Source organism: Helicoverpa zea, chromosome 16, assembly GCF_022581195.2.
Source record: "Helicoverpa zea isolate HzStark_Cry1AcR chromosome 16, ilHelZeax1.1, whole genome shotgun sequence".
Lineage (NCBI taxonomy): Eukaryota > Metazoa > Arthropoda > Insecta > Lepidoptera > Noctuidae > Helicoverpa > Helicoverpa zea.
The window spans coordinates 3,792,500-3,806,479 of NC_061467.1; the positions used below are offsets into that span (position 1 = coordinate 3,792,500).

General features: G+C 39.7%; 1 protein-coding gene across 2 annotated transcripts; it reads right to left on the reverse strand.

Annotated features, from left to right (window-relative positions):
• Nucleotides 1–4,442: 4,442 nt before the first annotated feature.
• LOC124637590 (ATP-dependent translocase ABCB1-like) lies at nucleotides 4,443–12,629 on the reverse strand. Of its 2 annotated transcripts, XM_047174173.1 has the most exons (22): nucleotides 12,288–12,629; nucleotides 12,108–12,208; nucleotides 11,550–11,721; nucleotides 11,207–11,378; nucleotides 11,004–11,134; nucleotides 10,712–10,936; nucleotides 10,491–10,616; nucleotides 10,117–10,320; nucleotides 9,780–9,950; nucleotides 9,470–9,659; nucleotides 9,270–9,331; nucleotides 9,028–9,192; nucleotides 8,762–8,866; nucleotides 8,233–8,394; nucleotides 7,767–7,970; nucleotides 7,166–7,407; nucleotides 6,765–6,924; nucleotides 6,402–6,491; nucleotides 6,045–6,149; nucleotides 5,501–5,707; nucleotides 5,026–5,172; nucleotides 4,443–4,645 (listed from the first exon to the last, which is right to left on the reverse strand). In XM_047174173.1, the coding sequence occupies exons 1-22, from the start codon at nucleotides 12,585–12,587 to the stop codon at nucleotides 4,454–4,456; spliced, it is 3,633 nt and encodes a 1,210-aa protein (XP_047030129.1). In that variant the 5' UTR covers nucleotides 12,588–12,629; the 3' UTR covers nucleotides 4,443–4,453. The 2 variants fall into 2 exon arrangements, with proteins under 2 accessions (XP_047030129.1, XP_047030128.1); XM_047174172.1 differs by lacking the exons at nucleotides 11,004–11,134; nucleotides 11,207–11,378; nucleotides 11,550–11,721; nucleotides 12,108–12,208; nucleotides 12,288–12,629 and having other exon boundaries at nucleotides 5,501–5,710; nucleotides 10,712–10,964.
• Between the last annotated feature and the right edge of the window lie 1,351 nt (nucleotides 12,630–13,980).

Below are 13,980 nucleotides of genomic sequence, written 5' to 3' on the forward strand. Positions count from 1 at the left end.
CGTTTTTATCCGTTTCTGTCATTCAATAATGAATTATTATGTCTGCAAAGGATTTACGAAAATAAATATGTGCAAAATTCTTCACGGTGAAACCGTGCACTTGTATTGCTTGAAAAACTGACTGGAATACTCGTATACACAATTTGTGATTCTTAAAACATTTTGGCGTTTACGCTTGTCGCACAGTGGCGCGTGCCAATTCATCTGTAGGTCCTAGATATCTCACTGCGCTGTGATTTTTACTTATGAATAGAAGAAAATATTGTCCGCGTGTCTGAAGTACTTAGAGAAGTCAGTGTGATGATAGGATCCATACTTAATATAGCTATAAAGGGTAATTGGCCCGCGGTCGTTATATTTGCGTAAATAAATAAATATCCACAGTGAATACTGAATGACGCGTATCCGCTCCTACTTCGATAAACATTTCGCGCGTCATAGTATTTTATGCATCATCACTTATTATTATCCAACTATCTCTAAACGCACCGCCTAGCGCCAACGGTATTGATCCACTGCACTCTGCAGCCACAGCATTCATTATGGAGGGGACTTCCCCGAGAAGTGTGTCTATAGCTAGATACTCAATTACGTATGTTGTGGTGGTTCCGTAGCTTCACGAGTTTGTTTTAGTTAACTTGTTATTTGACAACCTTATGTATAATGTTGTATAGTGGTAGGTGTCATAGTAGAGATTAAAGCAGAGAATTTTCATGGTAAACATTCGTGCAAATGTATTAAAAAAATACAAATGTTGTCAGCATTTTTAATGGGCAATTAGAACTTTGAAAAATATAGAATCGTCATGTTACATCGGGCGGGAACTTATATAACGACTGCATTTATCAACACGCGATGCAACTTTGTTTAAAAACAAAAGTTTAACACGAATGCTTTAAGCTAAGCCGTAAGTGCCTTCAAGGATTATTAAGTACAAAAACTAAATAATGAACGAAGAAATACTTACATATGAAATTAAATGACAAAATTCACATAAATAACCAGATGGTTCAGATTGGGTAGCTTGAGAGGAGTGTAGTTACAATCCAGCCAGTTCTGGGGCCCGATTCTCCTAATTTTACTTAAGCAACATACGATTCACGTTCGACTGCGATCCAATCCCGACTCGATTACGATTGAAACGTATGTGGCATTCCGCTATTTTTTCTTTGAAATAAACGTTTTTATCCTTTTCTGTTATTCAATAATGAATCATTTTGTCTGCAAATGATTAACTATTGCAATATGATTGTAGAGCAAACTACCGTATAGGCCAAAATGACCAAAATAGCAGACCAATCGCAAACCAATCGAATGTCGCTGGAATACGATTGGTCTTATATTAGTAGCAGAATGCCCGATATGGTTAAAACTGCTATTGCGATCATATTGCGATTCGATTTCTATTCGATTTTGACATTATTAACTTAGGAGAATCGGGCCCCTGGTGACCAAAACGAATCAATGAAATCATAAAGTGGTAATAAACGAATGGATTGATTTTCAGAATGAGAGTTTCAGATTAATGATTTGATTTATTATTTTAAAAAGTGCGACTAAAATTTCATCCACTTTAAATCTATCAATTCTAGAATACTTACCGTTAACACAGTGATACCCTGGGGGTATCACGGATACTTACCTACTTATGTCAGGACCCGTGGCAACCCCATGTTTATTATTTACCGAATACCGATACTTCATACTACTTCTATAATTAATCCTTCATTATGAACCCAATAATATTTCAAAAGAACGGAACCCTGTTTCCATCTTTGCGATTATATTTAATTCTGAAACCTCGTTCATACTTTGGGAAATAACCGCAGTTGGCCATTTGAGTGAGATATTCTCACAAAGATTTCGCCCTATAGTCTATGGGCATTGCATAGTTTGTTCGGAGTTTACAGAGGCGAGTACGAAGTGAAGTGAGTTTTGATAACTTAGTATCCAGTTTGCTAGTTTATAAAGGTAGGCGAGATCGGATGAAACTTCAGTGCTTTGCGCAAATTCTGCTCAGTGCGATTAAGTAAAAGTTCATCCATTCCATTGGTAAGTTTTTTTCCATTGTTCTCTTCTCACGATTGATTTTATTTAAAAACATAGAGATTTGCTTGTTTTAATTTAAAATGTTCGGTTGATGTCTTGTTGCGTTTTTCATCGATTACTGAATTGCGTGCAAAATCTAAATGCTCTCAAAATGGCTGCCCAACATCGCCAACAATGATGTTCACACCAATCGTGTGCCTTATGTAGGTATCTGCAATTTGGATTTTGACTTTCTGCTAAAGTCTAAATCGGTAATCTTATTTTCACGATTCCTTTTTGCTAGATTCCCTGTATTAGTATAAAATGTAGGGAATGTTTGTGAAAAGCTCAATGTTCTCAAAATGGCCGACCAACATCGCCATTCGCCAACAATGAAAATTCTTATTCATTCTTAACTTGCCGGCTGTGATATCGCTGTCTGAATCAGACTGAAGATAGGTTATACAACAGCTACCACCATTATTTGGAATGGCATTAATTGTGTAGATAGGTGGTCGATACTATTTTAAGTTTCGTTTTGTTTGCCTTCAAGTGACCGCACCCATCGTCAAACTCAATACATTGAGAGGACAAAGTGCCAACCAGAATAATTCTGTGAAAATAAGTATTATAGTGATAATATCTTTGTCAACAAAATAACACTTCGAGTGCCAAAATAAATAGGGTTTTATTTAAGTAGTAGGTAGTCCTCTGAACTTTACATACCTTGAGCAAGTAGCCTAGGTATCACTTAACCCCTTGAATTCCAGTGCGCGGATTCACGCGAGACCCAATTGAGTTTCTATTGTTCACTAATTAGCGGCATACAAGCAGTTAATGCCTAGGGTTCTAACTAACTTTTTGTGCACAAATGTTTCAGTAAAAATGGGTCTTTTGGCTGCAATTGCTGTCAATGTTGTGGGAGGTGCCGTCATTTACGGTACCGGAGGTCTTCTGGCTCCCGTAGTGGCGCCAATGCTGGGCTTCGGCAGTGCTGGCATCGCGGCGGGGTCCACTGCCGCTGCCGCTCAGGCCTACTACGGCAATCTTGCTGCAGGCTCCATCATATCGCAGCTGACTGCCGCTGCTATGGTGGCACCTACACCGTGAGTACCATCTTCAGATTTTTCGTGTCTGTATTCTGATAGTAGATGACATATTATTTTATTTATAATAGTGAGAATATTAATCAAATGGTGAAAAAAATCATATCAATTTTGTCTTACTTATACATCCTACTAAAGCACTACTTTATCACATACCTACACATAATAGAAGAATATAGAAGAACGGCTCCCACGGACTCTACTTGTAATGCTTGGACTTGTATGTAGCCTCGACTGCCTTCTATTGATTTTGTTTTTATGTAGGTATATGTCACCGGAAAATAACAAGACTCGTACCTACCCAAGTTGATCAATTTTCTAGGTAGTTGATCAACTCTCGGAAAGTAAAAACGGTAGTTGAAACGATAAAAACCTGACAAGCACAACATATTTTAGATTTACAGCTCTAGTTTCGTGTTAAATATAAAGCCCTACAATGATCGTTTCCTTTGTTACAGATAATTTCGCATCATCGACATTGCATTTATAACAATGTGATTGTAGTGCAGTAATAAAATATTTGGAACAACATATTAGTTTTATTTAACTAATTGAACGTAAGGGGTATTAAATACTTTATCGACTCAACGTTGCAGATACTTAGTAGGTTAGGTAGTCCTAGATGTCCTAGGTAGAATTTTGAACAATATGAGACTTCAGAAGTAAGCACATTATGGGGCTCCCGACTGAGATATATTTTTTGCTTGAATATTTTTGACAGTCAGTCAGTAGGTAATCAGAAGTCAAAAAGTCTGACAACCAGTCTTACGAAGGGGTATCGGTTGGCCTAACTAACTGGGTTGTGGAGGTTGGGCAGTCAATCGGTGTTAAACACTAGTACTAGTTGCATCCGGTTAGACTGGGAGCCGAACAAACTCAATCCACCCCAAACTCTCCCCCATTTATTATGATAAGATATGGAACATTAACATTGTCTATGTGATTTTGCGTAGTCATCATCCACGCTTTTAATTTAATTAATATTTCTACTTGAACATAAACTGCACTGTCAAACGACTTTTTTTGAAAACTTATGACACAAATACACTCGTTGATTGCCTTGCCTTTAACTAAAAGTAAACAATCTTGATAGCACTTTTGCACAAATGAATATGGAACCAGTAAATTACTGATTAAAATAGTAATTCAATTAATTAAATCATTAGTTTTAAAATAAAATTCATATCAAGATGTTTATCTTGAGCTAAGTCTCCTATTAAAAACTATAGATACTTATTGATATTAATATAGGTTCCAAACCCGTAAATATCCCGTGATTCGATAAGGTATAACAAAACACAGCATTTGGACATAACGATTTATATGGCGTGAGCGTGTAGATCATAGTACAAGCCCTTAGCTTCGAGCAGTTGGTGGTGTGTGCCGGCCTCAGCGACCCGTCCCTTGGCGATCACACAGATGAGGTCGGCGTCGCGGACCGTGCTCAGCCGGTGCGCGATGGTCACGCATGTGCGACCCGCTTTGGCGGCGTCTAGAGCCTCTTGCACTACCTATCAATTACACAAAGAAAGATGAAAAGTTACTACATAATTGACCTCATAAGCCTACACGAGGTGACAATTCAGTATTTGACGAGTCAAATTCATTACTTTTATTGTCAAAACCGGTTACTTTCTATATAGTTTGTATGAAATTGTGAAAAATGACGTCACAGATTTTTCACATCAAGCTGTGTGCTGTGCTTATTTTCCATAAAACAACGATATATTTTTTTCCATCAGAACAATAAATGAAAGTGACATTATCTAAGATCTCTAAGATGCTATCTTAGATGCTATAACATATATATGATAACTAAGATGCTTTTCCAAATGAATAAAGTATCTATTTATTTTGAACCTAGTCAGATTTACAATTGTACGATAATAACCTTCTCGCTTTCAGTATCCAAAGCACTAGTGGCCTCGTCTAGGAGCAGAATCTTGGGATGTCGTATCAGAGCCCGCGCTATTGCCACTCTCTGCTTCTGTCCACCAGACAACTGCATGCCTTTTGCGCCTATGTTCGTCTCATACCCCTGGTGTAAATAATGATAATGTTTTAGAAGGTTTGAAGCAGGTTTTGATTTAAAGGTCTTTCCAAGTCGCTAATGACAGCTTAATTAGCATTTTTGCAATTTATACCCTTAAAACAGCTCTCAAAATAAGATTTATACCTAAGCATATTGTTTTCATTAATGACAGGCAATTACAATTAGTTTGTTCAGTTTCAGTAAGATTTGTTATCTCTATGCCCCCATAGGATATAGATAGATACATAGGTACGTATGTAATATTGTCCGGACAGGCACGTATTTTGTTTAAACATGAAACACGTAAAAATATATGGACGTAAGTAAGTATTACCTGCGGTAATGACACAATGAAGTTATGTATGTTAGCTTGCTTGGCTGCCTGCACGATCTCTTCGTGCGTAGGCCCACGTTCATAGTCCCCATACGCGATGTTCTCCGCAATACTGTAGTCGAAGAGTACAGGCTCCTGTGACACCAGGCCGAAGCCCGAACGAGCCTCCGAGAGCAACAGCCCCGGCAGAGGTAACCCGTCTAAACACTGCTCCGGATGCAGAAAAAAGAAAAAAATATCAAAAATATTAGCAAGCTATAAAAAGGTAGGCTATTTATTCAAAGTAGGCTGAAAATCAGCACGTTTAAAGTTCAATTTTATAAAAGACAGCTCTTCCCCTTTTTCTATGTATTTTTGCTGGAAGAGGATGGTGGAGCAAACACTCTAGCAACACAATTCTGTCAGTATGGTTTGAAGGTTCGGTTCTTTATAAAATTAAATGCTCTGCTAAACTATCGAATTGCTCTACCATACCCAGTCTGTCATCTAGCAGCAACTGTTCTTAAATTTAGATAACTAGGCGAACACAGCATCAATCACTAACCACTTCTCCGACGTCAGGATCGTAGTATCTCTGCAGAAGTTGTATGACCGTGCTCTTGCCGCAGCCGCTGTGCCCGACCAGCGCTATCGTTTTGCCTCTCTCAACCTATGGATCAGATCTATTGATGATTGAAAATCAAATACGATATATGACTTATTGCCTGAAAAGGATTTTTGCAAGATTTACTTTTCTGAATCGCCGAACAAAAATAAAAGTTATTTAAATATTATTTTCTCGGATCGGCTGTACCCCTCAATGCCTAACAGATCTCGTATGAGAATGTTTGAGAGTGTTTGTCTAATTTTTAATTAATATTTATATAGGTACCCTGATTCCTCGATAAGTCCGTATTCATACCTTCAAGTCCAACCCTCGTAATACTTGCACTCCCGGCCTGCTGGGGTATCGAAACTGCACATCATGTAAGCTCGCCTCACCCTTCGGCCTCTAAGAATATTATGCGATATAAAATCAATACTAATATTATAAAGCTGAAGAGTTTGTTTGTTTGTTTGTTTGAACGCGCTAATCTCAGGAACTACTGGTCCGATTTGAAAATTTCTTTCAGTGTTAGATAGCCCATTTATCGAGGAAGGCTATAGGCTACTTTTTATCCTGGTACGGGAAGTAGTTCCCACGGGATGCGGGTGAAACCGCTGGCGGAAGTTAGTCAAATATAAAAATATGCAAGACCAGCTGTAAAATACGAAGAATACTTACAAATGGAGTGATGACAGGTGTAGCCGGATCACATATCTGTGGCTTCGTTTCAAGCAGTGCAACGATTCGGGAAGCTGCACTCACGCCCTTCTGGAACTCGGGAGCGAACGTGAACGCGTTCTGCGCTTGACCTGACGCCATTTGCAAAGACTGTGTAGTCCTGGTGACATCGTGAGTATTTTGTGTGGGTCTACTCAAAGAATTTCTATAAACTGGTCCTTGATATAAGTATACCTTGAGCTGAACAATATAAGGTATTTACATTGCGAATTATAACGTTACACTTCTACTTACAAAGAGTCAATTTTCTTGGTTAACTTTCAAGTTCTACAGATACATCGTACTCAAAAGACTACTAAGTACCCACCTCATTTCTAAATCTACAATCTTATATCACTCACACTAGAATATTTTCGTAGGGAACACCCTCAGCCACAATGAGACTTCCACCGTATGTCAGTGCTGTGGCATTGATGAAGTTGAAAATGGAACGCGAGAGGCCGTTGACGAGTCCTCGACAGTGCGCGGCCTTCTTGGCGTCTTTAAGTGCTGGGGCCAGTTGACGCACGTACTCTCGAACGAATAGACGTTCCTGGCCAAGGCAAACCACCGTGCGAATGTTACTCACCGCCTCTATGGCCACCTATAGAACATCGGTATTTGTTTAAGATGTTGGCATGAACAGTCGACAAAGCAGTTCGTGTGACGATGCTGAACATGACCTGAATTTGTAACTATAGTTTCTGTCTTCAGGGGTAGGCAGAAGCCAGTAAGTTTGACACCAGTCTAACCAAGGGGTATTGGGTTGCCCGAGCAACTGGGTTGAGGGGGTCAGATAGGGCAGTCGCTCCTTGTAAAGCACTGGTAGGTACTCAGCTACATCCGGTTAAACTGGAAGCTGACCCCAACATAGTTTGGGAAAAAGGCTCGGAGGAAGACCCGCTCCTAAACAAACTCGACCATCAGCCGAAAACTGATCTGATTTAGTAAAACATTAGTTACCTTAGTGCTATTCTCCAAAGACTTGGCGTTTCCAAAAGACTCCTGGCTTACGGCCTTGACCTGCTGGTACACTACGAAAGCGATGAGCGGCAGAAAGCACAGCGCGACCAATCCTACACGGTACTCGAAGAGCATGGCCAATACCAGCGCCAGGCCTATGGCCCCGAAGCCTTGCAGACATATGCCTATCCGCTGGCCAGACGCCTGAAAACGATACGTATACGTACTTTACTGTAATACCGTCAAAATAATCAGATCGAGTCATTATTTACTCCTTTGAAGATGGGGCTTCAAAGGTTCTTTAACCCCCATCTCTTCACAAACAAAGCTAGTACAATCCTTGCCTTTATTATAATAGGTAGATTAAACCACAACCTTGTTCAAGGATTTGATTTGCCGTATCAACTCTTAATGATGAACAATTTGTATGGTTGTTAATCAGTTGATAGGACTAGCGCATACTTACACCTTGCACATATGCAGCCTCAGCCGACAGTTTGGCGCACAACGCGCCGGTGGAGTTTCTTCTCTCATCGTAGAACGCCACGTGCTGTCGCAGAAGGTGCTCGAACATTCGAGAACGAAGCCTCTCAGTCATGTGCGCGCCTGCCACCCCAAATGATACAGCCTAAAGAAATAATCATGCAGTAGTTTAGAATTGTGATTATACGTATGGTGGCTTTTTTTGCTAACCACCATAACATATGTAGGTAGGTACCTTCAGTAGCACCTAATAATAGAGTAATTAACTAAACATTTGCATGTGTGAAAGTAATTCTCGACCGAGGTTAAACTTGCACAAAATTACATGTGTAAATAACACTTATCGTTTTAACTGATTTAATAAGGGATAAAAATAAAAGGCCATAGGTAAGTATGCATTTTGTACACAAAAATAGTTTGCTTAAATCTAATAAGTATTTTGATCAGTGGGTCGTCTTAAGGGCGGTTTATGTTTTTAGATGAACAAGGAGACCACTTCTACCAAAACTTACTTCAATCAAATTAGACGTGCCCATCACAAGTCCAATACATATGCACATAAGGGATACTTTCTTTACTTTTTCCATTAACTTATTAGGGTCGGGGTCCGACATAGACTGAAAGAAATGCATCAAAATTAGAATTTTGCTAACCGAGTTATGCTTCGGAGGCACCTGATTCTCATAACACATGCTCACGAAATGTCGTTGGCAATGTCTTATGATTAATAGAACTCCTAAATGGGATGCAGCTTGATTAAATTAATAATGTCACGCACACCGAACAAATCGCCGAAAACAACGATGAAAAGCGGCATAGAGAACCCGATGACGATAGAGCAGACCGTCCCCACCGCCAGCCACCTCCATTCCTGCGACTTCATGGCTATCAACCGCCAGAACGACATACGAGACCTTTTCACTTCTTCGTCTTCTTCCACTAGCTTAAACACATTGGAAAGAAGTCAAAAAGTAATTTACGTTGACCCGCTAGTCTGTTCTATGCTTGAGACGAACTTACTGTCAAAGCTTCAGCACCTTCATTATCTGACGCGCTAGATTCCGATCTAACCAGCGTATGATCTGCAACATATTATATTTTTTAATTGCAAGACACAAACGAGGTAAGAAAAATCTTTAATTTATTTAGGTCCTGATAGTATTAAACGTCTCAGCAAAAATAGTCTAGCTAGAAGAAGACAATGCTTTCAGAATCCTGACCTTCTGTAGCGACGACATGTTCAGGCTCCTGTAGATTCACCATTTCATAGTAGTGCCCCTTGTTGGCCATCAGGTCTTCATGCGTGCCTGACTCCACGACTTGGCCATCGTCCATCACGTATATAAGGCCAACATGTCGAATGGTGGACAGTCGATGAGCCACTATGACCGTCGTACGTCCTTCCGCAGCCTAGTTAAGCACATTCGTATTGAATAGTTATTTAGCAACAAACGCTGGAAATACTCTCAAGGGGATCAAACTCACAGGATCCCCATTGACCTAGAGATATGGTAATAAACGTAAACAAACCTTATCAAGTGCCAATTGCACTTTAGCTTCGGAAGCAGTATCCAGGGCGCTAGTTGCCTCGTCCAACAGAAGAACTCGAGGATTTCGTACTAAAGCGCGGGCTATCGCTATCCGTTGCTTCTGACCGCCGGACAACGATGCACCACGTTCGCCTACCAGTGTATCATAGCCCTGAGAATATTTCCTATCTAATTTAGATCAAGATTCGGATGTCGAACTTCACATTTATAAGCCACTCCATCTCTTACTTTCAGAGATATAAAAAAATACGTAATGTCCAAATGATGTAAAGCTTACAATAAGTTAAATAGGATTTTCGATTAAAGATCTTTAATACCTTCGGCAGTTTGGTGATGAAGACATGAGCATTAGCCTCCTTAGCAGCCTCTCGTATGTCTGCGTCGGTGGCATCCTCGCGGCCGAACCGTATGTTCTCCCGCACCGTGTTGTTGAACAGCACCGGCTCCTGGCGCACCAGCCCGATCTGCGCCCGCAGCCATTGTACCGACAGGTCACGCACGTCCATATTGTCCACACACACCTAGTTTGTAGGAACGCTTCTAATTTGAAATAAGAATTTATTTACCATCAATGAAAGTAGTACTCACTAGGTAGCTACAGTTAAATGCTGCTATGAAATCACTCGCAACGGTTAATTGGCAATCGACCACTGTAGATAAATTATCGTAAGTAAACTATGCAAATACTTACACTGCCACTAATGACATCGTAATACCGGGAAATGAGTTGTATGATTGTAGATTTCCCGCAACCAGAGTGTCCAACGAGAGCAACGGATTGTCCGCGTTGCACGGTCAGACTTACACCTTTCAATATCTATAACGATGACAAATAACTAACAGATTTATAAAAAAAAAACATTATCCTCTCATAATACAGAAGATTTGAGTAAAACTAATTTAACTACTAACAGGCACATCAGGTCTAGACGGATAGTGGAACACTACGTTCTTTAATTCGATAGTTCCTACAGGCGCAAAGGGCTTCAAGCCACGGTCCAACAGTGGATTAATTGTTGGCTCATTTTGCAAAAGATGAAATATCTGAGCTCCAGCCCCTCGGGCCAGGCCAAACGAACGTACTAGAGAGCCCACCATGCCAAGATTTCCAAGGGCTGTCATTACACCGAAAAACACCTGGAAAAAAAAGAAATATTATTGTAATAACAATTGAAAGTTTGTGTAAGGCAATTGTCTCACTTACTGAAAACATAACATCAGCATTGTAGTTTTCCGGATCGTTTATCATGAGATAAATTCCGAAGTAAAATGACAAAGCATACGAGCAAAATATGCAGAAGAACAGAAAACCCATCGAGAGGCCTGTGAAAAATTCTGTAACACCAAAATGTCGTTAACACCTAATTCCACAATATATAGGATTTCTGTATATTCTTCCAACGGTACCTTTCTTGATATGAATCTTCTTAGCAGCCGCCAGTGGTATTTTATACCGCTCCAATTCTTTCTGCTGACCATTGAAAGAGTATACTGTTCGAATGGAGCTCAGTACTTCCTGTGCAATTGCACTAGCTCGACCTGTCTCAAGCGCCTCTTGCTTGTAGAGACGATCTGCTATCTGAGTTATATAGTATTTTTATTAATAGATATTTATAGGAATAGAGAGGAAAGGAATTGGATATAGGTTAACATGTTTCAACAAACCTTTAAATCTTTACTTAGTTGCTTTATGAATTTATATAACAAAGTATATAATTTCTACGACATTGAAAATATGTGAAGTACATACTCGTCCAGTCAAGCCGACCAGCGTAAACGTGATCGGCGTAGTGGTGAGACACAGGAGAGCCAACTTCCACCCCTTGAGCATCGCCATGAGGATGCAACCTATGGCCGTTGTCACGCTGTACACGAATGCCGACAGCTTGTCGCCGATACCTTCCTCTAACTTTATTACATCCCTAGAACAACAACAAGCGCTAAGGGAAAGTTACGGGAAACATTTAAATCGATTTCAAATTAGGAGTACCTCAAACAAGATCTCATCATCTTCATCCTCCGAGCCTTTTCCCAATCACGTTGGGGTCGGCTTCCAGTCTAACCGGATTCAGATGAGTACCAGTGCTTTACAAGAAGCGACTGCCTATCTGACCTCCTCAACCCAGTAACCCGGGCAACCCGATACCCCTTGGTTAGACTGGTGTCAGACTTTCTGGCTTCTGACTACCCGTAACGACTGCCAAGGATGTTCACTGACAGCCGGGACCTACAGTTTAACGTCAAACAAGATCTCGGTGCGCCAATTGATAAAAATCGTTTTGCCTGTCCTAGTAATAAGAGAACTTACTCTGCCATTTTAGATGCGAAGTCTCCAGTTTGATGACAGTCAAAATACGCAAAATCCTGATTTAAAGCTGCTTTTAAATATTCTTCTCTGATTTTGTACACCTGAAAAATATTTTCCTTACGTTCGTTACCATTGCTTTTAGAGACATAAACGGTGTTTTTTGGGGTTCTGTGATGTTACCTGATTTATAGCAGTAATGTTCATAAATGCAGATCCTAGATATGCACAAAAGAATAACAGGACGCCAATCAATGAGTACTTGACGCCAAAGTAATGCATGCTCAGTAGAAAAGCTTCGGCATCCTGAGTCCCAGCTTGCACCGCCTTGTCGTACGTAATCATGTTTTGAAACACGTTTGCCACTAGAGTTATGGCGTATGGCAGCGTAATTCCGGCCACAAACGACGCGATTATTGATGTGGCTATCATGAATTTATCAAGCTTTGATGAAAATCTGTACTGAAAATAAATTATCACCATGAGCGCAACAAAAAGTTGCCTGTGTTGCGACTCATTTTAGGGTGCCTACAAATAAGCCGCAAACTTAATTGCTAACAGCGCTTATTTCGAGGCACCCTTAGTCAATACATAAAAATGACTTCTAAGATAAAATTAACGTAAGTATAAAAATAGTGTCTTACGGGAGAGAAAACTAGAACTATACCAATGTAAAATATGAAATTGAAGGCGCAGTCTCCTGCTGCTTACTGTTCTTTTCTCTGAAAACATGAAAAAGAACTGTGAGATGACCACAAACGACGAGACGACGGATGGCTAGTTTGTACACCTACCTCATCATCCTCCTCCGAGCCTTTTTCCCAAACTATGTTGGGGTCGGCTTCCAGTCTAACCGGATTCAGCTGAGTACCAGTGCTTTACAAGAAGCGACTGCCTATCTGACCTCCTCAACCCAGTTACCCGGGTAACCCGATACCCCTTGGTTAGCTTTGTACACCTACCTATTACCCTATTACATGCGTCGTTTATCCCAAAAACCCAAAACCTAATTTATTAACGATTACTTTTCTCTATTTGTGCATCATTTACAACCCAAGTACCTACCTACTTCTAGAATTAAATGTATAGGTAAGTAGAAACTTACTTCCTGCCGTCCTGGCTCTTTCTTTTCTTACTGCACCCACGGCCCATTTTAAACACGCTTACAATGAATAATTACAAGTTTTGTTTTACTTTCCAAATATATTTGTAATCATATGCCACCCATTCATATTTGTATTATTGAACCGATTTACTCGAAATCTATACCTTTCGTAATTTTATTATGATGTCAATAAAATTGAATGACAGTAAACTAGGTAATATTCAAGTATCTATGATTCGAAGATATAAACAAGAAGATATAAGCTTACAGGTTGGATATTAACTAAGGACAGCTTTGAATCAATTGTATTGCGCAATATTAGGAATTGTGCCAAAACGCTACTTTAATAATTGTCTAACGTACCTACGTACGCGGGTGTGCAGTTTTTTACTTTATTTCAGATATTAGGAGACTAACTGCCTTTGCCAAGATTTTGCACGGAGTAATTTATTTATTTTTTAATTATAATACGCAAAGCACACAAAAAAAGATCATTAGTTTCAGATCATTTAGAATTTCCCGCTATTATTAAGAACACAGATAATACAGGATTCGTTCCAAAAATGGATACAGACCTACAACAAGAATAATATATTGTGGTTACTTCGGGCTACATATTTTAAATTAAAAAATTGTAGGTAGATATCCTTTTTGGCAATTATTTATGCACTTACTTACGCTTTATTACGTAATTACTATGTATGTACTTGCGGAAAAACGCAATAAATAACTTACTACACAAGCAAACTGTGCTTGTATTGTCTGTATCTG

Bases quoted from the DNA above. Each gene is read 5' to 3' on its own strand.
- LOC124637590 (XM_047174173.1), bottom strand. From the start codon at position 12,587: ATGGTGATAATTTATTTTCAGTACAGATTTTCATCAAAGCTTGATAAA. The intron at 11,722-12,107 runs GTAAGTTCTCTT...TTGTTGTTCTAG, and splicing joins TTCGCATCTAAAATGGCAGA to GGATGTAATAAAGTTAGAGG. The intron at 8,867-9,027 runs GTGCGTGACATT...CATTTCTTTCAG, and splicing joins TTTTCGGCGATTTGTTCGGT to TCTATGTCGGACCCCGACCC.